At 42.8% G+C, this 23,929-nt stretch overlaps 1 protein-coding gene across 4 annotated transcripts; it reads right to left on the bottom strand.

Annotated features, from left to right (window-relative positions):
* Nucleotides 1–19,594, bottom strand: LOC146560501 (clustered mitochondria protein homolog). 4 transcript variants are annotated; one of them, XM_085244618.1, is made up of 27 exons: nt 19,263–19,594; nt 12,795–12,988; nt 12,478–12,649; nt 11,396–11,539; nt 10,134–10,261; nt 9,891–10,045; nt 9,208–9,333; nt 7,754–7,901; nt 7,576–7,668; nt 7,050–7,484; nt 6,705–6,964; nt 6,180–6,604; nt 5,506–5,607; nt 5,200–5,300; nt 4,338–4,490; nt 4,185–4,247; nt 3,847–4,091; nt 3,679–3,763; nt 3,435–3,588; nt 3,185–3,324; nt 2,967–3,047; nt 2,751–2,876; nt 2,537–2,658; nt 2,351–2,444; nt 2,132–2,266; nt 1,946–2,019; nt 1–1,220 (listed from the first exon to the last, which is right to left on the bottom strand). In XM_085244618.1, exons 2-27 carry the CDS (start codon nt 12,966–12,968, stop codon nt 1,094–1,096), a joined length of 4,062 nt encoding a protein of 1,353 aa, XP_085100744.1. In that variant the 5' UTR covers nt 12,969–12,988; nt 19,263–19,594; the 3' UTR covers nt 1–1,093. The 4 variants fall into 4 exon arrangements, with proteins under 4 accessions (XP_085100744.1, XP_085100745.1, XP_085100747.1 ...); XM_085244619.1 differs by lacking the exon at nt 19,263–19,594 and adding an exon at nt 18,326–18,407; XM_085244621.1 differs by lacking the exon at nt 19,263–19,594 and adding an exon at nt 18,326–18,407 and having other exon boundaries at nt 6,267–6,604.
* Nucleotides 19,595–23,929: the final 4,335 nt, after the last annotated feature.

The raw sequence follows: 23,929 nt of genomic DNA, 5'->3' as shown, positions 1-23,929 counted from the left end.
TTTTCTTTTTGTTCAAATCTGTGTTTCCCATACACATCAATCAAGTACTTGTCTAATAGAGATTTATACATCGTTTTTCCATTTCTATACATTTTCTATAAAACAGACATGGCTTTAAATTAACTGATGATGAACAGGCAATAAAATTCCTTCTTACCCCCCCCCCTGTGCACTTTTACAAAAATAATCCATAAAAAGAAATTAAAAAAATAAAAATAAAATCAACCTAAATGATTAGTTGTGAGCTCGCTAATTTGTGACTGCGCTGGAGAAACGGGAACCACAGGATACAGCATGCACCCTCCCGGGATGTCTCAAGTACAAATGACAGATCAAATTAGTTCATTATTGAGGACACGTGTGAATGATGGGTGCTCGCTGCAAGGCGGCTCAATGAGCCACTAACAAGGGAAGTTTACATTCAGAAGCCCCACTTGAAAAATGGCAAATTTAGTAACTGGTCTTTTCTGGTCTTAGTGCACAATAGAAAGTACCCCTGAGTTCAAGGACAGGGTAGGATCCACCACGAGTCGGTGGCTACTTGCCCGAGGATCTTCGAGGCTCTTTAGGCAATGACGGGGGCAGAATATGGTCCTGGGCCAACAGTGCTGTGGAAAGTTTGAGCTGAGAAGAAGAATGGCTTGTGTGTGGGGGGGATTATGGTAGAGTGGATAAGGCTCTGGTATAAAATGTCATGGTCATTCTTGGTCTCCCGCCCCCGGCTGAAACCCTCGTTTCATATTCATCGTAATTCTAACACAGCCAACACGCTCTAGGGCTTCATCACCAGGTTCTCGGGATTTTCAGATTGCACGGTACTGTGGTTTTACATGGTTTGTACTTTCTCCTCCCCTCTATCCCTACTTTGTAGGAAATTCCTGCTCAGTATTCCTTTCTCCTACAGTTCATCAGTCTGTGTCTGGACTACCCTGACCCCTCCCCTCCCTCTTTTTTTATTTATTTATATTTTTCTCATTTATTTATGTTGATTTAGACTGCTCGGCTTTCGGGTCCACAGGCTTTGTGACTCATCCATCACAGCCCGTCTTTCTCTCCCATAGCAGAAAATAGCTGTGTTGGCCACTACTCAATATTAATCGATGGGAATTTTGTCTTCCAATTCCAGTGAGCGGTCCTCAGCAGGCTCCTCGCTCTTTCCCAGCTCCTGCAGCTGCTGCCGCCTCTGCACCTCTGCCTTCAGGTTCTCCAGATCCTTTGGGCTGAAAAAAAGAGAAGAAAAATCAACACACAACTCCCTAAGATAGAAGAAATCCTGAGCCTATAATTATCCCCATTCATGTCACAGACATGCTCCCAGAGCTACACACTAACCACACCTTCATCTCAAGGATTCAAGGAGCTTTAATGTCATTTGCATCACATGTTTACATGAGGTGGAACGAAATTAAATTATAAGTCATTATTTACTAGAAAGGATGTGGTCCAATATCAGAACAGGCACACAGATTTCTGTCTGCAGGATTTATGGTTGTATAGGCACACATACATCCACACAGCCTGTGTAGTTTAACACTTTATTATCCTAAGTCAAAGCATTTGTGGAAAAATTGGAGAACTATGGCTCAAGACTAGATACTAGAAAGTGTGACACCCTGGAAGCAAAATACAAAGCAATCAGGGGTAGCTCAAGACTTTTGCACAGTACTCTAATGGCCATTTTCTGGGAAGGATTAATTCAAATATAGGAAGTGAGTATAGTGACCCAAAAGAGTGAAATTTCTATAAAATCCTAACTAAAGCAAAGATTGGAAATGCAATCTTAACACTCTCGGAGAACCAGGGTTACGCTAATAACCAAATAATTTCCCCATTTATTCAGTTCCACAGTTTAATGTGTGAGGAAGCCACTGACTTCCTGCATGTTGTGAGATTACCAACCCATATACAAGCAACAAAGAGCAGTAATGCTCCTTTATGCGTCTACCTGAGAGGTATAAAGATGATGCCATTGATGATGTTGAGCTGGTCCAGGATGGTGGCCATGCTGGGTGCAGTGAACTAGAAAATCAGAGGGGGGGGAAAGGGGGGAACGAAAAAAAGCCATCAGCACTGAACATTTGGACATAATCAGCTGGAAGCACAAAAAAACAAAATGACTTGGAACATTTACCTTAAGGGGCATAATGCTGGCGTTAGAGCCATTTTTGTAGATCTCATTCATGGTTCTCTGCAGAGCTACAGCCTGCTGCGTGAGATACTTCAGATACTCAGAACTCTCCTTGGTCTTCTCATGGGCCTCGCCCATCTGACAGGAGGAAAAAAACATTAGAAAAAAACTGCTTCATCACAACTGGTAAAGTTAAAGTGTATGAACTGCTGTGGAGCATACCTGGTTCTTATAAATGGTGTAACCCTCCTTCTCGTGCTGCAGTGCAGAGCGGAACTCAGCCTTGCTCTCATAAACTCTTGCAACCAAATGATGACTGGAAAAACAATAAGGCAGTTATAATACAAACCATCATGCCATTACTACTTTTATTCTAATGCATATGAATGAATAAATCAATCTACCCACCTGAGGGCTACTTTGAGGGACCGAGGTCCATGGTACTTTGTGTTGATGGTCAAAGCGTTCTCCAGGAATCTCAGAGATAAATCGTACTCCATGACTCCATGCAGCACCAGCCCGATGTTACTCTGAGGAAGTCAGGAACAAAGTTCAATAATTTTGCTTTTTCCCCACCTTATGAGAAATAACGTTAAAGCCAGCAGGCGAAGTCTGCACTCACGTCCAGCAGAGCCATCTCAGGGTGGTCCTCCCCACAAATCAACAACATGAGGTAACGAGCGCGGTACAGAAGCTTCAGGGCAGTCGAAAGCTGGTTGTTGGCAAAGCAGTACAGGGCCAAGTGCATCTGACAAATGAAAGGAACAAACAAGTTTAGAAGGATATTAAACATGGTCAACATGACAAACATGAGTTCCTCCTCCATCTGGTAGCTTACATATTCTTGAATTGTGTTGGGATGCTCGATGCCAAGGACTCTTTCACTCATCAGAACAGCCTTTTGCTGATTGCTGAGAGCCTGCAGGTAAATAAATATAAAAAACAAACAAAAAAACAAAACAAAAAGAGCCATTCAGCACCACAAAAAAAATCAGCATGAGCTTATATATATATATAAAAAAAAAAAAAAAGGAAGCATTGCACATCTGTGCCTACCTCAGGGTGATCTCCCAGGATGTAATTAAGGCGCGCCAGCAGGCGCAGGCAGGAGCAGATCTCTACGTGCATGGCTCCGTACACGTTGTTGAAGAGATTAAGAGCCTCGTTGATCAGCTCACATCCTTCCTTCAAGAAACCTGAGGGCAGTATAATGATTAATTTAGATATATTAGTACAAAAGGAAGAAGGGTTAATGCTCTGAAAAAAACTTTTTTTTTTTTTTTTTTACACAGCATGCAAACGTCACCTTGCTGCACTTTGGCCTGCCCACTCTGGAAGAAGTGGAAGGCATCTGTGGCTTTGGGGTTTACATGTTTCACCACAGGGAAAATGTTCAGGATGTCCTCTTCTGTGAAGGCAGGCTTATGGCGGCTGTCGAAGTTATACTCCTTTATCAGGATCTAAAAGTCAAATAAAACACAAGTCTAAGAAAGGATGTGATGACCATTCGGTAAAGTGAGGGTGCAGTCACTACATTGTAAATGAGTTACCTGTATGCCAGTTTTGACTGAAATTTCTCTGAGCAGAGTGATTTTCTGGAGGCCGAATTTCTCCACAACTTGGTCGACACTTTCACTGTGCAATGAGTAAATAGGTTTTATTTAGAAATACATACAAAGTCTCTACATTTGTTTGAGTTTAACAGGTGGGGTCCTTACCACTGTAGGGTAAAGTGATAATAGCTCTGGGCCTCAGAGGCAATGTTCTTCCACAGTTCACTCGGTGTCAGGCTGGCCCACGCCGTGTTGTCGCCACCGCCGGGGACCCTGTTGCGACGTTTGCGGTTTTTGCGGCGTGACACCAGTTCATCGGGAGGCAGGTGGGCAACGGCGTCTGGGAAGGAGCTCAGGAAGCAGTTTAGGAAATGGCTCACAGCAGCAGAGAGTGCAGACAGCTCTACACCCTGCAGGAAAAAAAGCACAGATGAAAATAAACAACAGCTCGTTGATGTCTTTAAAAGAGAGCAGAAAATGTTGCACCATTAAATTTAACTAACCTGGAGGTACGTCTTGAATATATGTTTTGCACATCTGGTGATCAGCTCAGTTATTCCTATTCTCTAAAAAAAAAACAAGAAGAATTTTATTTATTTTTTTAAATTTAAACTGTGTGCTGATTCTATTGGTCAGATTTGAGGAATCAGACTCACATAGATGTGCTCCAGCTGGGCTTTGGCAGGAGTCTTCTCCATAAACTCCAGGACTGTGCCCAAATAGCGAACATTGATGCCTCTCTGGTGCAAAGCCTCCGTTAGTGAGGCTCCATCCATGGGCAGAGCGCTGTGGTCCAAACAGTCCTTCACCTGGTTATGAAAACACACAAACATGGCTTTAAACTCAGACACAGACAACCCTACGTGATAATTTGATGTGCAAGCATTTACCGAACAGACTTATCATTGTAACAATGAAATTAGGCGCACAAGTCCAATATAAAAACAGTTAAGTGCAGAAAACTACTAATAAAATACCATAAATATGCTTTAAATTTCCACAAAAACAGAAGTAGCATATCTGAACGCATGCTCTGAATTATCATCAGACAAAGGGTAACAGTTCATACAATGACCAGGACTGAGAGCAGTCCTGATGATGTTTTGCAGTCTTTTGGGGTAGTGCGAGGTGGTGACATCTTCTATGGCAGCTAAATATAGGAGGTCCTACTAATCTGATCCCTGCAGTCGTGAAATTTAATTTTTTCCCCCCCAAGTAGTTTACAATTAAAACTTAAATTTGACTCTCTCTATAAGAGTCTCCCAGCTGCAAAGGTTTTATACACCGGAAAAGCAAAAACAGAGTTGGTGAATAGTTTAAGCAGAACACATTATGCTTTAATCATTTCATGTTAGACACTACCTGGGCCTTCATTTCCTTAGCCACACACAAGCCTTCATCGGGGAGTTTAACATGATCGTGATGTCCTTATAATAAAAGGCAAAAACTATTTGAATCCACACTCTTCACACACCAAGACAACTCAGCTGGATGTTTGGGAGCAGAAGCGTCACTGACCAGTGTTGGGACCTGACAGGAAACCAGGAAGGCAGCTGCGTCTTTGAGTAGCTGCTTCTGCTTCTGGATGTCGTCTGCGCTCTCTTCAGGGAACCGTACTCCTGGTTCAACACCACAAACACAATCATTGCTTTTTGTTGTATTCACTTTTGAAGTAATCGGGAATCAAATGTGGTAGTGTCTCCACAACTCTAGTTTTCCACTTCCAAAACTTAAAAGCTTCACACAATGTTCATGGAAAAGATCATTTCTGACTTCCCAGCTATTTGTTTCTAATAACCCATATAATAGGAATCATCATGTTACCTGGGGAGAAGATATCAGGGTTGAAGCGGATATCGAAAGCTGTGTCGCTGATGGAGCCCACTGCCTTACAGGCATTCAGGACCACTTCACGGCTTTTGGGGTCTGTTTGTGTTTGGGACCAAAGACAAAAAAAAAAATAAAAATACAGAAATGTTAAAGGTGATTACGTCAGACAGGTCATGTCAAAATGTGTAAAGATCAGTTCTGATCTGAACTGTTCTTTCACCTCAAACTATCTGTTCACACATCAATACACAACAGCAGTCCAGTTTATTTCACCCTGGTCTCAGCAGAGCACCCACCACCATTCGATCAGGACCACAAACCCTCGCTCTATGATTGGCTCACACAGATTACACAAATCACGCACCACAAGGTTATTTCTGCATTTCAAAGCACCTTTGGATTAATCAACACAGCACCCGATTATGGAGTTATTGGGTCAAATCCTGCTGCAAAGGGATCGGTGGGGGGGGGCACTATTCCCTGCTGCAGGCTGAGGACTGAACGGGGACAGCTACTCAGGTGGAAAGAAAACACTATGATCCAGTAATTTTAGAGTTCTATTGATCCATTTCTTTTTTCTAAGCCGTTATCCACCAGAGTAGCTCTCTCTGTATTGTCCTGGCCCCAATTTTTGGGGGGGGTGGGCGCGGCGGTGTTTCTAAACGTACCAATACTAGATCCATCTTCGGCAACTAAGGTCTCCGCTAGCTCTTTGGCCTGAGCTAATCCTGGAATACTTTCCTCAAGCTCCTTACCCTCCAATGGGCCCTTGCATTCCCCGTTCTGGGTGGCTGTGGGGTCTACAGGCCCGTTTGTTGTGGGCTTCGAGGAGTTCTCTTCGCTGTCAGTTCCTGTTTGTGAGGCAGCAGTGGAAGCATTGTCTGTCTGGCTAGTGCTATCTGTGGAGATGTCTGTTGCTTTAGAGGAATCTGTGGCATTGGTCTGTGCTGTGTCTGTCTGGGTCGTGTCGGCTTTGCTCTCTGCGAGTGTTTCTGAGGTTTCTGTGATGGCGGGTGTGTCAGTCTTGATAGAGTCCCTGTTGGCTTTATGCTGCATCAGCTGTAACGCTGCCATCTTCATGAACAGGAGATATCTGAAGAGGAAGACAAGAAAAAGTAGCAAAGTCACTTCTATATAATCAGCACAGGTTTCTAGAAAACAGCTCATTATTGCTGCACAACAACAACACAAACCTGTGCTCAACAAAGGCTTCGATGAGCTCTTGGCGTAGACAGGCCAGGCGATGGCGGTGCTGGCGGGGGAAGCCTAGACGCTGGCACTCTGGAGACAGCTCCACTCCATCCACAGGCAGGAAGTTGAGGTCAGGGGGGAAGGTGCGAAGGAGGTCGAGAATATAGTGTCTGCCGTCATTCCCGATGATGCCTTTGCATTCGACAGAGGAGCACAGCTCCACCGTGTCATTCTTCTCATTCAGCACGCTGTGCCGCTGGATCTAAAATTTAACGTACAAAACATACACAGTATCTGTATGTAGACACGAGTCAGCTTTATTATTGTCACACAGTCACGCTTCTTACCTTTAGTGGCCTACTGGTCTTTTCCAGCAGTTCCAGGTATTTGCCGTGAGACACAACAGTCTTCCCAAAGTCAATGGAGCCGTAGATGACGCTCTGCTCCTGCTCACGCTCCAGGATACCTGGGATGATGGACTGGGCGGTGACACGGTAGCCTCTGTAGTCCACCACTACAGTTCCCAGAGTGTAAAGACCTTCCACATCCACCCCGCTGTAAGCTCGTACTCCGTTCAAGTCATTGGTGGGTGCTGCGTGGGCGGCCGCATCGCCCCCCAGCTCACGATAGTGGTCCCGCACATCGAAGCCCAGACTGAAAAAGATGTTGTTCCAGATGAACATCTGCATCCGAGTTTCTTCACCAGGGTTGATGGCCATTACGTTGCCATCAATTACAGCCATGGCACCTCGAGTGGCAGCTGCCGCAAAGTCACTGTGGACCTGCAGAAAGTAAAAGGTTTCACATTAAATTAGCATCAGCATAAGCAACAAGGTGGCTAATTAAAGAGCTGCAGAAAGTAAGACTTTAAACCTTGAATATAGCCCTCTCCCTTAGCAGCCGCTCAGGCAGGTTCTTCCGGGGCAGCTCTCTGGTAGTCTGCAGCTCTTCGTTCCAATCTCTGGTCTAGATGCACAACAAGAAAATTAATATTGGAAAAAACTTGAAATCATTCCTCTTGATGATCTGCTGCTGGATTCAGCGCCTTGACCTGTCCAGGGATGTGCTCCTCATAACCCAGGCGGGAGGTGTATGCGTCCTCAGCTCGAACACAGTCCATTGCATGGTCTACTTGCGGAGCAGTCCAGCTGTATACTTGGAAAGGCGTGGCTATCCTCTCAAACGGGTGTCTCTGGACTCTGCAGCAGTAAAAGAGAAACCATAATTTCCATGGTTCATAATTTAGCTGCAAATATCATTTTTCGCTTGCTGTGAGAGGGTCCTAAAACTAATAACTGATGAAAATCACAGTCTTGATATACAACTTTTATTTGCAAAGACTCATTTGTTATAAGATATTCAACTGCTGTCCCCGAATGTGAAAGAACAAAAGTGCAAAGTAAGTAGAGGTCAAAAAAATGACTTTTGTTCCTTTGGAGGGGACAAAAAAAAAAAAAAAAAAAAGAAAACAGCTCACAATCAGCATCAAGGCAAGTGAGAACAACAAATTACCGTAATTGTCGGGCTATAAGCCGCTACTTTTGCACAAGCTTTGAACCCTGCGGCTTTTAGTCAGGTGCGGCTTTTCTATGGATTGTCCATGATTTTTGTGATATCGTAAGAGGATTTGTTTTGTTTGTTCCGCTGTTGTACGGCACTACGTTGCCTGGCGGAAGCGTATGTGATCAGACACATAGTATCGGGGTTCAAGAGTGGTATGTTGGTCACATGTCCGTCCGCCAGGCAACGTAGTGCCGTACAATGTTATGCCCAACTCCACCAGTGGAATCTGACAGTGTGGAAAAGTGTGAAAGCATCCACGATCACCAACGGATATCGAAGGGCTGGACTGCTGCATGATGGAGAGGAGGACACCGTCACGGCCCTTCTGAGGGTGTTCGACTCTGACACTGACAATGAGGATTTCTTTGGTTTTGAAAGTGACAACGAAGGAAAGAAGCGGAGAGTGGATGATGAAGCCATCCTGAGCCTGTTCGTTTCCGACACTGGAGAAGAGGACTTTGGTGGTTTTAGTGCGCAGGAAGAAGAGAAAGATGGTGAATGACTGACTTCTTCTTGTTAAAGCCGTGTCACTGCACCTGAGCCTAAAAGGTAGGCCGAATCTATTTTTCTGGTGTGCTGTAGGTTATTGTTATGTACTACATTTGTTACTCATTTATGAAGCACAGTACATGTTTCGTACTTGTAATTACCGCTACTTGTACATATACCTAAAAAGTTATGCAAATATGTACCCATAACTTGTTTTTCAAAATATTAATAAAAGTGATGTCTCCAAACAGCCATCTCTTTCCTGACAATTCGCTTTGTGCATATTCTCTTACATATGAGAAGTCAACATTGAAACACCTGCAGCTTTTAGTCAGGTGCGGCTAATGTATGTAGAAAACAGGATTTTTCCCTGATCTTAGCTTGTGCGGCTAATATCCGGGTGCGCTTTGTAGTCCGGAAAATACGGTAAGTAAAAGAATGAAATGTTTTCACCTTTTCTTTTGCAGGGCGGTGAAGTTCTTCTTGAAGGCAGGGCTGATCTGGCTCAGCAGCTCAACTAGAGAGTGGCTCAAGAAGCTGGGATTAGCTGGTTTGGGGTTGAAGGTGTAGGTAGTAGACCTGAAAAGCACACAAGCACATTATCATCATGGTTCACACTAATATAGCCGAGTTCATCATCTGCAGCCTGCTAAATGGAGAAAAAGCATCTATATAAAAATACGAAAAAGAAACAAACTTGCTGTTAAATATCCCCGCCACACTACAAAGCACTAATACATGAAAGCAAGCTTATGACTGAGAAAACAGCTGGAAGGGGAAAAAAAAAGAAAACATACAAAAAGAAAAAAAAATAATCTTCATCCTAACAATGCAACATGTTTCCAGGCTGTCCACCTAAACAAACTGCATCAACATTTCCTGTTCTATTTTAAGGAAAAACACTACAGGAGAAAATGTGCCAACTATAATGAGCTGACTCACAGCATCGCTTCTTACATCACCTAATTGCAGACTAACTGCTGCCAAATGTCTTCACCTAATGGCATCTTGAATTATAAATACACGCTGCAGAAACGGTGCTGCCAAATGCTTAAACTGCACTTTAACGGCAGAGAGTCAGCTGCAGTAAGAACACAGAGCTTGTAAGGAGACACCAGGCCCAAACATCAACTGACTGGTTGAGGTAGAAGCCGCGTGTTGAGGCAGTGACGCTGACATGGCGCTCCTCCACAGTCACAATGTACAGGTACATGAGGTCGCCGTGCATCTTCCTGTTTCCAGGTGGAGGGTTCCACCCGCTCATGGTCAAGACCTTCAGGCACTGCATGGGCTGTGGAGCACGTAAAATAAGAGGATGAATCTCAAGTTTAAAAGCCAAACTTACTTCCCCCGTTTAAGTCCCTAAATGCCTTCCTCACCTTCCAGTCCTTATTCTGTGGCTGGAGGGGCACAAGGGGGCGCTCTTTACTGCCGGGCAGGATGTGCTCTGGAGGGGTGCAGTCTATCTGCTCCATCTCGCTGCCCTTTTTCTTCCGCTTTCCAGTTTCTATAAGCAAAGGAAGAAGCAAGAAAGGAAAACTGGTGGATTTCTATTGAATAAAACAGCATGCATGCACACACACAGGACTAATGTGAACACATAAACCTTATTCAGTCACTCTTAAAACCATCTGTTGATCGCTTAACACAAGGGTGTAAAACATAAGGCTCAGGGTTCAGAATCGGCTCGGCAAAGACTCAATCCCAATGGACGGCTACGGGAACTTTTTCTGTCACGCTGACAGGTTTCTTTCATTTACTGCAGCAGCATTTCTTCATTATGCAGAAAACCCTAACCTTTTCCTCACATCTTTGAGATTAAATGTGTAGTAAAACTTCTTTAGACTGAGAGAAAGGGAACTTTCACTCGTCCAACCCACTTAAGATCAAGTTTGACATGTCTGAACAAACACATTGACTGAGAAGGGAGTCTTAGATTTTCTGCTTTTCATTTCTAAGCTGCATGCTGTTCGATTACTGCAAAGGCTGCAGCAGTGCATGGTGAAAATTCCAGAGCTGGGAAACATTTTACTCCCTTCTTAAAAATCCCCTGAAACAATTTAATCCTCAGCTCTTACGTATGAATAATATACAAGCAGTTTAAAAGGCGATTTCACTGAGAAGCAGGGGGGAAACCTCCTAATGCCAACAACAGTCATTCATTTATCTCCCGACTGCAAAGTAGGTTTTAAAATCCATCACTGAGAGAAGAAAACCGCGTGTCTGTCTCTCAGTGCAAATACTTCGCAAGAGAGTGTCTCTTTCATTAAGGCTCCCAGAAAAATAAACCCAACTTGTCTGAATGACAGAAAACCAGCAAGGTGATAGGATTGAAAAGAGTTTTAGGTCATATTCATGGTAAACGTGTTTGCCTTGTGTGATTTTAACCCGTGCACCAACTTGCTGGTCTGCCCTCAACTTCATTTTGTCTCCATATTTTATTCCATCTCAGAAACGGGCATTTCAGCTCGCGTGCTCTTTGTTACGCTCACACGCTTCAAAACAGTGTAATACAAGGTTTATCAATAATTTAACAGAGTTTGTCTCAAATGTCCTCAAAGTCCAACTAAACTACACAAGGTCCAGCTCTGTAAGCAGGAATCACAGTCTTTAAAGAAACTGTTGATCCTTAGTGTCATACCTCCAAGATCTCCATCAGTGAAGATGCTCAGGAAAGAGAGAGAGTTGCAGTCTACTCCGTTGTAAGCGTCAGAAGGGTCCAGACTCTTCAGCAGGTCTCTGATGTGACGCACATGGATTCGAGCTTCACGCACCGTGTAGGGCTCTGAGGGAAACAAAACAAACAGTGTGGTTTAAAACCCAACTAAGCAACATGTATACTGAACTATTATGAGTGCTGGAGGCTACTCAAAATTTTGCATTACTCACAACTTTTTGGTTTTTAAGCAACAAATCAATTTGTCCCCCAAATTAAGTGGTTAACACAAGAGCATTTTCGCTCATATCAGCACAAGTGTCTTTTCCAATAACTTAAGGAATACCAGCCCAGAACACACCCCACAGAAGAATTTCACTTGTGTCTGCAAAGATCACACAAGTAGCCTCCTGCCAGCCAGTTCTGTACATTATCATCAAGTCGACTATTTTTGCACTGCTTCAGCATAGGTAACAGACACACTCTGAAACATATTCCTCAGATACAGCGTCACTGACGGGGAATACTTCAGTTTGGCTTTTGAGGCTGAGTTTAAACACTAATAGGAGCATGTTCATCTCTACTTTTGTTAACTGCAAAACTCAAACATTGGCCTGAGCGTCACTCTGGGTCATTTAACGCTAGCTTTATGTTAACGTCTTGTATTTAGCCGGACCCCTGACAAGTGTGACAATATGTATGTATGGATGGATATGATGATTAGAATTGAATGCGATTACCGATTTTAGAAACACCTTTTCCATTACATAAGTCGAACCCTTAGCAGACCCACGTGTATAATGCCGCAACATGACAACCAACATATTTGTATATAAAACGGTTTCAGGATCAGGCTGCACCTGCCAATACTGTGAGTTCCACCTGGTTCTCCTGGAGGTTTCTTCCTGTTAGTTTTTCCTTCCCACCGTCACCAAAGTGCTTGGTCATCATGATTCTCTCTTAAACAGATAGCCATGAATGTAGTGCCCTTCTAAGTAAATGGACAACAGCTCTCAGGAAGTCCGTCCAAACTTTGCACGACAAGCCCTGGTGCTTCAGAATCTTACCTTCCACCACTTTGAGCACCGATCCCTCCTGCAGACCCTCGATAGACTTGAGCTCAGCAAAGTTGTCCAGCACATTTCCATCCAGCTGCAGAGAGAAGCAGGTGCGGTGGCAGGTGTCCTCACGGTCCATCAAAACCTGGTGGATTTCCTGCACCATCTCCTGGGGGGAGACCTGATGTTGGGGAAGAAATTAAAGAAATGAAGTGACACAGAAATGAGGAGGAGCAGCAACATTTAGTTCATGTTACAAACTACATCATCACAGACATGACTTGAAAGTCCTGTAGTTTTCTTAAAGAACTGCAGCTTATCCTCACCTGCAGGTCAAATGGCTCTGTCCCCGGAGCCTGGATCTTTACAGTGAAGCCTGTGTCCTGGATCACTATCACTTCCTGTTCGTTAGACTCCTCCCCTCCGTCTGCCTCGCCATTCCCATCCTGCTTTGAGTCCGTCTCCTCCGTATGCTCATGAGCCCTGTCACCATTTACCATGGCTGTATCTGCACTGTGCCCTTTAATGAAAAAAAGTGCATAGATCAAGCTTTATGTTAAGTCACAAGACATATCTACTAATAAAATATTCAACTACTTAAGGCTTTATTTAAAATAACACAACCAACTCCCTTTGTCAGAAACGACAATTTATTAACTTGTTGTTCTCCTCTCACCCTCAACCTGCGTCTGCCCCTCCCTGAGGCTGATTCTGCTGGAGGTTTCTTCCTGTTCAAATGGAGTTTTTCTTTCCCACTGTCACCAAGTGCTTGCTCACAGGGCTTTGCCTGATTGTTGGTGTTGTGTCTGTATTATGCCCCTTAAAATATAAATGTCCTCAAAGCAACTACTGTTGTTATAGAAAAAAAAAATTGAATTGAACTCAATTGTTAGTTGGATAAACCATTTACAAAAAAAAAAGAACAAAAAAAAAGTTGATCATCGCTTTCTGAATTTTCCACTTTAATACAAGTGTGATCTTAATTAGAAAATATTGTAAAATAAATGTTGTAACCCAAAAAGTGACATTTGGCGTACTGGTGACAAAATGCAGCCGTAAGCACACTGAGTATTAGCACATTCTTCCTTTGAATTTCTTATGAGTAATTGAAAACTGTGTTTTTCCTGTTTGGGAACTTATAAAAACCAGTTCCAATCTTTTCAATAGTCATGAGGAGGCTGGACAGAAGCACTGTCTCGGTTTCAGAACTGTTAGAGTCTTGTTTCCACTAATGAAAGGGGGAAAAATATTTTCCATCATAAGTCAACATTTCAAGTGAAGAAGTTTGACTTAATAACTCAACCTTCTGAAAAAAAAAAAAAAAAAAAAAAAATCACTAAAACATAATCTAGCCTTTCTGGTTATTGTTTTGTTCCAGTAACAATCTCAATCAAGCTAACATGCTAAAATGCCACCACAGACTACACTACAGGCTAATTCTGCTAACACTGAAAGGACAAAGGGACAATTGTTATGCACTCTCCAAGTGAGCTCACCTTGCCAAACAGCATGACACAGGAATTTATATGTAGTTACAGACATATGGTACTACAGCTGTCTGGTGATGCTAAACTGTGTAAACTGGATAAGTATATTCAAATGAAACACAGACGTGTATTTGCCCTTTCTTCCACATCAATAATAATAATAATAATAATAATAAAGCTACTGCTGGGTCCTACCTTGTCACAAGGGTTCAACACTGTGGCCCTTCGCATCCGAATTCCAGCTGGAATTAAAACAGTGACCCTTCACTTGTCAAGTGAATGCGTTAACCACCACACTATGTAGTTATTGTGTCAACTGCACCACATACAGGAGCGTTCCTGTCAAAGCCTCGAGGCCATTTGCTGGGTAACACTGTGTTTATGCTATAATTTATTTGTTTACAGCATAATTTAGACAATGCACCTCTTTGGCTGCCATCAGTGACTCAGCCATCATGTCAACACTAACTCACTTTTCTTCCACATAAGCAGCCAGGTCACAAATAAGGAAGGCAATCCTCCAGGCCCAGATGATCTTACCGATATCCTTATAAAATATTTATTTACGGTTGAGCAAAGCCAACAAAGCTCAGCTATACCATGACAATGCTGTGGTTTTGCTTCCCTGAAGTCGACAAAGACTAGAGGATTAGCGTGAGGGATCTTCTCAACACTCAGATCTCTCTTTTTATTCAAACATCAACAGTACTGAAAAGACCATGCTGACAATCATAACTGACTTGAGTCACTAATGATTTATCTGAAATTTGACAATAAGTAACCAGCTTCGTCTAGTTGCAACACTGCAGGGAACTCAGCCAGGAGGCCTCGAGGGAGGATTTCACCATTCACGAGAGGGAATTATGGGTCACTTACATGGATATCTGCTTATACCAGCACTGTGACAAATAATCCAGCAGTTGCTTTACCTTTTTATAGAAATCAGAGCCACCAAAATTATTCTCTGTAAATTCTCTGTAAAATAGGCCAGCTGAGAAAAGTCTGACAGCTCCTCTCATTATACAGACGACGGATGGATATTATTTTCTTGAGTAACAGTTAAGGTGAGAGGAAAATGACATGAATAAAAATGAGCTAAATTAATTCAAAGGAACAGGGGCCCACTGCAAGGACATCAGGCAAATGTTTTCTCTCACTGACCTACAACTGCTGCCAGCCAGCGCGTCCTTGCTGCCTGTTCAAGGGTAACGCGATGTCAGGGTTACTCGGAGAGAAGGGGCCAGAGGGAGGGGAGGGGCTGGACCTGGACCGCGACCCCGGGTGGGGAATGAACGCAGTGAGACGGTGGGGGAGAGGTGGAAGAAGCGCATGGGAGAGGAACAACAGGCCACGCTCTGAATAACAAACATAACTGCTTCAGGGCGAGTGAGCATGCGGGCAAACAATGTCGGAAAGAATGAGGGATCTATGCAGAAACATTTCATCTCCGAGTTGAGCTCTATTTTGGCTCACACAAGTGACATGATGATGACTAACTTCTGAAATATTACAGACCAGATAGGAAGGAAATAACACGAAGTATTAGGCCAATACTGCACTTCTTAAGTCCAGCTTCTTAAAATTTGATTTGCGGCCTCATTTTAAATTAAATTTAATTAAATATCTTCAGGTAATGAATGGTTAGTGATACAAAACAAGTCACTTGAAGAGGTTATCTCTGGATCCTGAAGCTGAGAGACTGTGATAAGAGGCACTTTACAGATTTTCTAATGTTTCATTAACCAAAAGAAGATCTACAGACATTAACGGCTGTCTCTGATCATTTCGTTTTGATTAATTCATAAGAAACAAAGAGGGGAGTTGGCGTGCAATTGGCTAGATTAAGTCTGTAGATATCAGATTCATCATCGCAGAAACCCAACAGTACAAAGCACTATAAGTGATAAGACTAATGATGAGGTTTTCAGTGGACAAAGCATTGCAAAACAGACCTATTCTCTACAGTAGAGGGATTAAAGTTCATCAGAAAGTAGGTAATGAGGCAAAAGGAGGCGGGAGAAGCATTGTTAAAACAGTGAAGAGGAAATGTTGCATGCTGCTTTACTTCAGTGTAGAAAATAGAGATGCACTACCTGGTTATAAGTGCATAGATTCCCAAATGCAGGAGAAGTACCTAATGAAGTGGGTCAATTTTCCACTCAGGTGTACATCAGAAAGTCTGCCAGAAATCCTTGAGAATGACTACTTAATTTAATACAAGTATGATAAAATGTCTCATTCACTGGCTGAAATCAGACACTTCTAATTCTTTTAGTATTACTTCATCAGCTAAACTGTAAATTCGTGCTCTATTTGTGGAGAAATATATGACAAAATATGAGTTTTACAGTGTAATGATGTGTTACTTTATAATAAACCTCTAAACATATCTGTTTACCTAAAATAAATGCTGTGATTTCTCTTTTGGCATTAAGTATCATCACATCTAATTAGACAGTGCTAACTTGACCAGTAATTGAAAGGCACGTTTCAGTGGAACAATCAAACCGCTCTAATCAGAGTCAAATAATTAAAAGCAGTGATTAAAAACATGTATAGGAGCGGCCATTAAGCACTGTAGCAAATGCTCAGACTGGTACAACGCCCAAGTCCTCGGTAAGGAATGAAGATCAAGGATTTTGATTTGTTTTTTTGTTTTTTTTTAAAGAAAAAAAATTATTAGATACATTCAAATACTAACAAACAACTGAAGATCAAACTGAAAATGATTCAAACTTAAAGCTCAGTGCTGAACTGCACTCTCTTGTTTACTCCATTAGCCTACTTCTGCTGATAAACAATAAAGCCAGCCAAGCAGCCATCTAGCCACTCCGCAGCCCTTGACACCATCACCATGGCAACATTAACCAGCCTGTCAACACCGAAAACACCACCTAGCACACAAGGCCCCTCTGTAATCGAGTTTGATGGACCACAAGGTGGCATCTTTCTGGTGGACGGCCACACAAAGACTGAAATCTAAAAGTCTGCCAGCAGATTCTCCGTTGTTGTAATTTGTTCCCCGAGCATTGAATGATGCTAGAGACTTTTTTTGTGGTGCAGGCTTGAGAGGGGGCAACTTGAGTCACAAACAGGATCCATGAGTCCAACCCATAACACGATCACTGAAATCAAAATCCTTCCGGCAAACAATGACATATTTCTGCCATAGCTCCAATAAATGTCTGTTTTTTTTAAATGAAATTATACATATACATATCCGTAGAGACAAAAAATAAATAAATCCATTCAACTCTGAGCCACAAACTACAAAGACAACGAGACAAACAGCAGAGGTGTGGAAGATGCCAAGAGAGATGAGCAATCGAGGCAGGGTGTCAGTGATTGCTGGGATTAGCAAGGGCACTCTTCCACCCACAGGAGCATTAAGCTCCTTAAAGCCACAGAGTGACCCTCACCTCGACCTGTCTGCTCAGCCACGTGCTGTTAGTATGTCTAGTTACAACTACTCACTGAGACGCATCAACCTCGTCACCATTGCCCAGTGATTACATTTGCTATTGATTCTTGATTAGTCCATGAGTGGTTTGGGATGTAAATGTAATTTTAAATTAAAAATGCTTCAAGTGCTGACATGTGAAGTCACACTGCTTGGTTAATGCTGGATTTCTGGGGCTGAAGCAGATATAGCTTTCCAAGAACATCTACAAACATATGAACCTGCTACAGTTATACTGGAAAGAAGAAATCACAAGCTTAAAATTACAGCTGGACTAAAAGTCCATGTGCCATCAGCTGTGATGCTACTCTGCAACACGTGATGCAACAGTACAGATATGTGCTGACACAACTTCCCCAAGAAGGGAGAAAGCTTGGAGCTGTACTGCTATGTTCATGAAGCCATGTGACACCCAGGCTCCAATAAACACTAAACGACTGGAAATAGGAAAGCTTTATTACACGAGAGGATGCCTGGCAGCTCAATCTTTAACATCCATTCCTCTTCCTCCGCACATGTCAAAATCATCTCAGCTTCTTGCCTCTCTAACATCAAGCTGAAAAACCACAACTCATTTCTAATCCCATCCCTCCCAATGACTCAAAACTATGGTTTAATACACTCTTTACGTCTGAAATGCAGTTCCATGTGGGATTTTATAATGAGTGACACACACACAAAACCACAGCTCTTCATCATCGAACCGACAAAGGTTCACTCCGGACAGCTGGAGGAATCAGATACTGTGCAATGAGACCATTTCAAGGTCCGGGCAGGCTGCAATGAACTTCAGAGCTGTGGGAGTCAAACTTCACCAGGTGACAGCCCTTGCATTAAATCTAACCCCGCCTGCACCCACAGCACTCCGCCGCTGCTCCCAAACAACCTTCACCTGACAGCTTTTACTCACCAGCTCGCGTATTATCAGAGTAACCTTCCCCCTCACCGTGCGCACACCACCATCATGACTTATCGGCTATAACCAGCTTCCGCTTCCCGGTCGAGGAGGAACGCTCGACCTAATCAGGACGGGGGGGTGAAGATGGGCCGGTTAGAGGACTAACACCGACCACCTCGCGATTCAGCCACCTCACGCGTATTTTTCTATAGCTCGGTAACGACGAACATGTCTGCTACACAAGCTGTGTGATACACATACCACCCCCAGTAAAAATGAAGGCATGTGCGCGACCCCCCCGTGTTCGTGTAAGGCAGTGTGAAGCGCCACTGAAGGTGACCTTCAGTTACCGAACATGTGCGTCAGCGCGAGTTTGTGCTACGGCAGCTACTGCTGCTTTATGTGCTCTGAACAAACAGGCGCTACACAGGCGCCCCGTGCTTTACTCGAAAAACCATAGCTCCCCGTGATCACGTTTGGTTTTAAGGCACGAGACAGCTTTGACAGCGACAGGAGCGCCTGTGTGCTAGTTAGCTAACTAGCTAACGGAGCGCTAACTAGCTTCACGCTGAATGGGACACGCTAAAGATAATGCTAGCATTACCGGCCAATGTGTTTAGGTAGCCTGAGCAGCTTGCAGTGTCAGGCAGAAGTCCGAGCCAGCTGTGAATATAGCAGCGGTCCCAGTCGAGTGAAAAAAAGCATTAACACCGGACAGTTGGTTAGCAGGTGGGTGCAAGGTGGAACCTTCAAACTTCCAGAGATGGAGGGGTAAAGCAGCACTACGCTCGGTCTGAGGACCTTTAAGTCACACAGCGCAGCATGGAGGTGAAAGTCACCACATTTGGTTGCATGCTGCACAGCTTCAGTAAAGCAGACATTCAGTCATGCTGTATGTATGTTGATTCTGCATGCACGATGAGAGCAGTGGTGTCTGCAGCGGACTTACCACAACCACAGGACTCTTTTTAGAGGTGCCTTTCCTGCTCCTTTACCATCCTGGGCTCCATCCGCGGGATCTGCCGGATTGCAGTTAGGCACTGACGCCGGGATGTCATCTGTCTTGCTCACCATGGTCGGCAGTCAGTGTGTTTCTGTGACAGAAATCCCCCAGCAGCTTTGCTCGAATATTTGTGTGTCTCTGTAAATGAAACGCAAATAAACAAAGGCAAACTACAGCTTCTTCTCTGGCTGTCACGAGCTAGCTGGCGACATACGAGGGGTACAAGCTTACAAAAACAAGTCTACAGAGGAAGGACAGTGCTGTACATAGTGCCGATCACACGTGGTTTTCTCCTCCCCTCCTCTTGACCTCTTTGCCTTTGCGTGCACCCTCCCCACCTGCTCCGCGTGGCGCTACGGAAAGCCACACGCGACAATTCTTGCGCACTCACCAGTTTTTCATTTGTCTTGCACTAAAAGAAAACATGGACACATGGATGGAGAGAGGAAAACACGAGCATTTAAAACCCTAATCACATTAATGACCCGGTGTTTCTTCTTATGTGGAAGTGCATAGCATTTTATATCTTGAGGCATTCTTCCACATTTTTATTGGCTGTACTTTGCAAAGCCTTCACACAAAATCCCCTCAAAATGGTCAGAAAATAGAACAATAGCTGAAATAACAATTTTAATAGTTATTTGGATTAGGTGCTGTAAAACGAATATTTCACCCTCTCCTAATTTTTGTTTGACCTCTCTGCTGTAAACCTGTCAGACGTCAACTTTTATGAAAATCTTGTGACTCAAGAAGGATGTAATCTAAGATTTTCAAATTGATACCGTAGGCGCATCTACTAGAATGCTGAGGGTAAAACTGGTGGATTACATTATTTTTGCATATTTTTCATACTTAAATGTGTCATCAAACAAAGTTCAATATTAGAGAAAGATAGCTTAAGTAAATATAACATGCAGTTTTCAAATGAATATTTAATTTTTAAGGGTTAAAATTAAAAAGCTGTACAAACCTTCCTGCCCTGATGCAAAAAAGAAAAATTATAAATTAGCTGTGATTAAGTTTTGTGGAAAAATAAGTTCAATGTCGGTAGCCAGTCATTGTACTCATTATTGTCAGAACTTGAATCAAGACTCGAAATAGTCTCAAAACATATTATCCCATGATCTAAATAAACAAACAGCTGAGAACCAAAGTCATTGACATCAATCAATCTGGAAAGGCATTACAAAGCCTTTTCTAAGGCTTTGGGATTCCAGCAAACTTGATGATGAGAGCCATTATCCACAAATGGATAAACGTGGAACAATGGTGTACCTTCCCAGGAGTGGACAACCTACCAAAGTTACTCCAACAGCACTCCAACAACTGATTCAGGAGGTAATAGAAGAACCCAGAAAAACATCTAAAAACTGCAGACCTCAGTTAAGGGCTGAGATCATGATTCAATAATATGAAAGAGGCAAAAATGGCATCCATGGGAGAGTTCGAAGGAGAAAACCACTGCTGATCAAAAAGAACAAAAAAGGCTAATCTCGCATTTGCCAAAAACATCTTGATGATCACTAAGACTTTTGGGAAAATACTCTGTGGACTGATGAGACAAAAGCAGAACTTTCTGGAAGCTTTGAGTCCATTAAATCTGATGTAAAACTAACACAGCATTTCATAAAAAGAGCACCATACCAACAGTCAAACGTGGTGGTAGTAGTCTGACGGTCTAGGTCAGCTTTGCTCCTTCAGCACCTGATTGACTTGCCATAATTAATAGAACCATGAATTCTGCTCCTAAATCCTGAAGGAGAATGTCCATCTATCAGTTTGTGCCCTGAAGCTGAAGCATACTTGGGTTATCTAGCAGGAAAATGATCTGAAAACACACCAGCCAGTACACGTCTGAATAGCTTAAAACAAAATGATGAAGGTTTTGAAGTGGCCTACTCTAAGTCTGGAGCTAGATCTGTTTGAGATGCTTTGCCATAACTTTAAACAGGCATTGGAGTTTTTCAAGCTAGAAAACTCTCCAATGTGGCTGAATTATAACAATTCTGCAAAGAATTGTCAGTTATTAAACCGCAGTTACAAGCTCAGTTTGGTTTGAATAGACAGGCGTTTCTCTGCTTTTTAAATTAGACTTCAAAACCTTTTAATTACTCTTGTAGTTTGAACTGGATTACATAACCATAGCCCCATGCTACTGGAGGACCTCCCATGATGGAGTGAGCACCTTTCTCATCTCCTCTAATCTCTCCAGACAGATACCTCTCTGAAGGTAAATCTGCCTCCCCTACCACACGTTTCTAAGCCCTCCAACCTACGCAGTGTTTAATGTTATACTTCTTTTGTTTACATCCCCTTCTTTTCACTTTACCCTTAGTCAACTGGTCGAGGCACATAGCCGCTCTCCACCAGGTTTGTTTCCGTTAAAATAAATGGGTTTTTTTATCTCCCATCTGTCCTCAGGTGCTGGATTAAAGGGACTCATTTGGATTTTATCTCTTCTGCTGAAAGGTCAATGCTGATGAAAGTAAGGTGCCATGAGGCACCTGTGTTGGTGCTTCACCAATAAAACAGAAGTGAATTCAGGTTGATTTCGCTGAACTTTAACAGTTTGACATAGAGATGGACCGATCCGATATTACGTATCGGTATCGGTCCGATACTGACCTAAATTACTGGATCGGATATCGGAGAAAAATAAAAAATGTAATCCGATCCATTAAATATCACGAAAGCACCTCACAAAACTTGCAACACGCTGTAACTCACCTCAGAACGTTAGCACGTCAGAGCAGTATGCATCACGTGATAGAGCACTGTGGCATGCCGGACCTGTCGGTGGTCTGGATAGTAGTGATGGGATTTCCGGCTCTTTTTAGAGATCCGGCTCTTTCGGTTCGGATCACTAAAAAGAGCCGGCTCTTTCGGCTCCGAACCGGCTCTTCAGGTTGTTTTGTTGCTTTAATTAATTTATTATTAACAATAATATAAAATTATGCACAAAGGAATTACTAACGTAAAAACAAGTGGTTTTATTTATATATGTTTATATATAAATATATGCGGTGGCCCCTAGAGACAAAACACGTACAAACTCCAAAACACATTTCTAGCATTAACTGAACTTCCAAGCAGAGCTACTAGATCACTTAAATTACACAATTGAAAGCATGTGTGTATTGTTTGTGTATTTATACACAGGCACTCATATATATATTCAAATAATTTAAAAAAAAAGTTCATTTACCTGTTATTACCACACACCAAATCCGGTCGTTGGTACTTGCTGGCTTGTGTAGCCACAAGATAACAAAGGCTCAACACTGCGCCCAGCATCCTGGAGCACTTCTGTTGTCTTTTGTACGTGTTTTGAGTTTTTATGTGCTTCTGAGTTTGTACGTGTTTTTACGTGTTTTGGAGTTTTTACGTGCTTCGGAGTTTGTACGTGTTTTTACGTGTTTTGGAGTTTTTACGTGCTTCGGAGTTTGTACGTGTTTTTACGTGTTTTGGAGTTTTTACGTGTTTTGGAGTTTGTACATGCTTCAGAGTTCGTACGTGATTTGAAGTTTGTATGTGCTTTGTCTCTAGGGGCCACCGTAAATATACTTTTATTTATTTCACTCCACATAAAATGTAATAAATAATCATATTAATACAAAAATCAACTATTCACATTTCAACTTTTAACTATTTAAATTTTCAGCTTTTTCCTTTTCACAAATTTAAAGTGAAAAGAACACAAAACACTGCAAACCACAACACAATTAAATATAAATTATAATATGAAAACTAAAAGAACATGCATATTCTCTGTCATATGACCTGCATGAATAAACTTTCTCAATCCTTTTATCATCTGCAACCGAAAATAGTTGTGGATGATTACTATACCTTTCTAATGTTGTTGTCCCTGCCTCTCTTTCTCTCTCTCTGGCTCTGTTCCTGTGCTACTGAGTGTAACTACCGCCCCTCCCCCCTCTGCCCAGCGTAAAGCACAAGGCTCGCGTGCAGAGTGAAACGGAAAAAAAGTGCGAGAGAGAGGCTGAGAGAAAGAAAAAAAAAACCCACGTGACGGCTCGCGATAAGGAGCCGGCTCGGTCGTTCACGTCAAAGAGTCCGGCTCTAAGAGCCATTTCGTTCCGCGAACGACCCATCACTACTGGATAGCATTTGGAGCTTCGCTAGCAACCCGGCATTTCATCTCCAACAAAGTTATCCCGAGAGAAGTAAAGCAAGTGTGTAAGTCCATCTCTGGAATGTTTGTAAAGCATTCCTGCGTTAAGCTTAACGAGCGACTGCCTCTCGCTCTCCGGCTGCTACTTCAATCATGAAACTGCTTAATGATCAGCTGATCGGCTTTTCTGTCGCGAGTCCGTGTCTCTTGTTTGTTTTTGGCCCACTTTGCACCAGAAAGAGGAAACCAGCGGCTGAACAACAGCAGCACGTTTAAGCTTGATCAGCTGTTGTTAGAATTTATTTATTATTACTTTCTACTCGAGGATCTTTTTCTACGTAGCTGACGGCTGGTAACTGTGCAGGGGCGGATCTAGCAAAGTTTAGCCAGGGGGCCGATAGGGCATTAAACAGGGAAAAGGGGGCACAAAGACATACTTTCTTTCTTATTCTCATTTAAGATGTCTCGCTTTTAATTATTT

The sequence above is a fragment of the Mchenga conophoros genome, linkage group LG14, assembly GCF_057382185.1.
Source record: "Mchenga conophoros isolate Kocher_MC1m ecotype Shallow Benthic linkage group LG14, M_conophoros_male_GT1.1, whole genome shotgun sequence".
In the NCBI taxonomy this organism is placed as follows: Eukaryota; Metazoa; Chordata; class Actinopteri; order Cichliformes; family Cichlidae; genus Mchenga; species Mchenga conophoros.
The sequence above is the reverse complement of the archived record's forward strand: the minus strand, read 5'-3'. Positions and strand labels throughout refer to the sequence as shown.

Coding starts and splice junctions, on each gene's coding strand:
- LOC146560501 (XM_085244618.1), bottom strand. CDS start 12,968: ATGGTAAATGGTGACAGGGCTCATGAGCATACGGAGGAGACGGACTCA. Junction 7,902..9,207: donor ACCGCCCTGCAAAAGAAAAG/GTGAAAACATTT, acceptor TTACTGCTGCAG/AGTCCAGAGACACCCGTTTG. Junction 3,048..3,184: donor TCCTGGGAGATCACCCTGAG/GTAGGCACAGAT, acceptor ATTTACCTGCAG/GCTCTCAGCAATCAGCAAAA.